The 1,986-nt window shown below is 43.2% G+C and overlaps 1 protein-coding gene across 1 annotated transcript; it reads left to right on the forward strand.

The window, feature by feature from the left end:
* Nucleotides 1-668: 668 nt before the first annotated feature.
* Nucleotides 669-1,607, forward strand: LOC103740918 (olfactory receptor 1J4-like). The gene has a single exon (XM_008841595.1). It carries the CDS (start codon nucleotides 669-671, stop codon nucleotides 1,605-1,607), a length of 939 nt encoding a protein of 312 aa, XP_008839817.1.
* Nucleotides 1,608-1,986: the final 379 nt, after the last annotated feature.

The following is a 1,986-nucleotide window of genomic DNA, read 5'->3' on the forward strand; positions in this document are numbered from 1 at the left end:
ATTCCAGGAGGTCAATGAGTTTTTTTTTTTAATCTCAGTACTTGGTCTGGTCTAATGCCCACCTTACTCCTCTGTTTTTCTGAGTTCCTGGAGTTTGGTACCAGATTTTTTGCTGAGCTTGTCTTACTGTAGTAATGAACACAGTTAAACATGGTCATGTTTAGGGATCTGATCTAATATGCATTAACATAGATTTCCTGCAAATATTTATAACTGTGTAACATCATTATTGCTTTATAGAAGAAGGAACTTATGTGCACACAGGAAAGTGGCCTAAAGAAACTGAAGAAGTAAACTTCCGAGTTGGGGCCCTCTCAACCCTCCTGGCAGCAAGGCTGTAGCAATTGCTCATCTATGAAATGTGTATAGACTGTGTGCTCCAAGGGGGAATTTCATTATCTCTTATGTTTCCAGTGCTAAAACCAATGCTTAGCACATGTGTGAGTAAGTGAAGAGATTTGCATTCTTTCTTGAAGGAAATCTTATCAGCGTTGGAAGTGTTCTCTCTGTGTTTACTATGAGACTAATTTGAGATTCAGACTGAAAGTGTGTAGTTTGTCTGAATTTTGATATATTTCCCTGAAAAAAAGCATACATGTTAGGTCTACCTGTTGAGGGTTTCAGGACTCTGACATTCATTCTCCTTCATTCCCAGCAGGAAGATGACCATGAGGAGGGGGAACCAGAGCAGTGTGTCTGAGTTCATCCTCCTGGGGCTCCCCATCCAGCCAGAGCAGCAGGGCATCTTCTTCACCCTGTTCCTGATCATGTACCTGACCACGGTGCTGGGGAACCTGCTCATCATCCTGCTCATCAGGCTGGACTCTCGCCTCCACACCCCCATGTACTTCTTCCTGTGCCACCTGGCCTTCTCTGACATCTCCTTATCATCTGTCACCATCCCAAAGATGCTCAGCAACATGCAGACTCAGCACCTGTCCATGCCTTTTGAGGGGTGCATTACTCAATTATATTTTTTCTTGCTCTTTGTAGCTGTTGACAATTTTCTTCTTGGAGTGATGGCATATGACAGGTATGTGGCCATCTGCCACCCACTGCACTACATGGTCATCATGAAGGAGGAGCTGTGTGACTTATTGGTGGCTGGATCTTGGTTCCTCTCTTGTATGAGTGCCCTGTTGCATACCGGGCTCCTGTCCCGCCTGTCCTTCTGTGCTGACAACACTATCCCCCATTTTTTCTGTGGTCTCAATGATCTTCTGAAGTTGACTTGCTCAGACACCACCCTCAATGAGCTATCCATCTTCACAGAGGGTGCAGTGTTTGTTCTCCTGACACTGGGTACTATTTTGGGCTCCTATATCTGCATTGGTTTTACTGTCCTAAAGGTCCCCTCCATTAAGAAGATCTGCAAAGTGCTGTCCACCTGTGGGTCTCACCTCTTCCTAGTATTTTTGTACTATGGTACCCTTGCAATTACTTATTTCTTTCCTTCCTCCAATAATTCCCAAGTTAATGATATAATTGCTTCAATCATGTATACAGTGGTGACCCCCATGCTGAACCCCTTCATCTATAGCCTGCGGAACAGAGACATGAAATTGGCTCTGGGGATTCTTTTGAGAAAAGGAGTTTTAACTAAGTGACTGTTATATACTCAAGTTCCCAATCACCCTAGAGATGGTTTCAGGGATAGGCCCTTAAAATTGTATGCGTGAATATAGTATATTGCAGAAATGACTGTTACTGTTTAGTTTTCAATTTCAGACTGTTTTCCCACTCTTTGAATGTGGGTAGCACTTGTGACCTGCTTTGACTAATAGTTTTGGTGGAAGCGCTTGTGAGATTTGCATGCTTAGAAGGACTTTGTTCCTGCTATACTTTTGATTTGGAAGTAACCTTATAATGTAGCCTAAGATGGTCTGCATGAAAAGGAAAGGCTACATGCAGGAGAACAAAGATGTTACAGCTTGCACTTAGCCAGCACAAGCATATCTAATGAGGGAGTTTATGGTACTGATGAGT

Source organism: Nannospalax galili, unplaced genomic scaffold, assembly GCF_000622305.1.
Source record: "Nannospalax galili isolate Female #2095 unplaced genomic scaffold, S.galili_v1.0 scaffold4040, whole genome shotgun sequence".
In the NCBI taxonomy this organism is placed as follows: Eukaryota; Metazoa; Chordata; class Mammalia; order Rodentia; family Spalacidae; genus Nannospalax; species Nannospalax galili.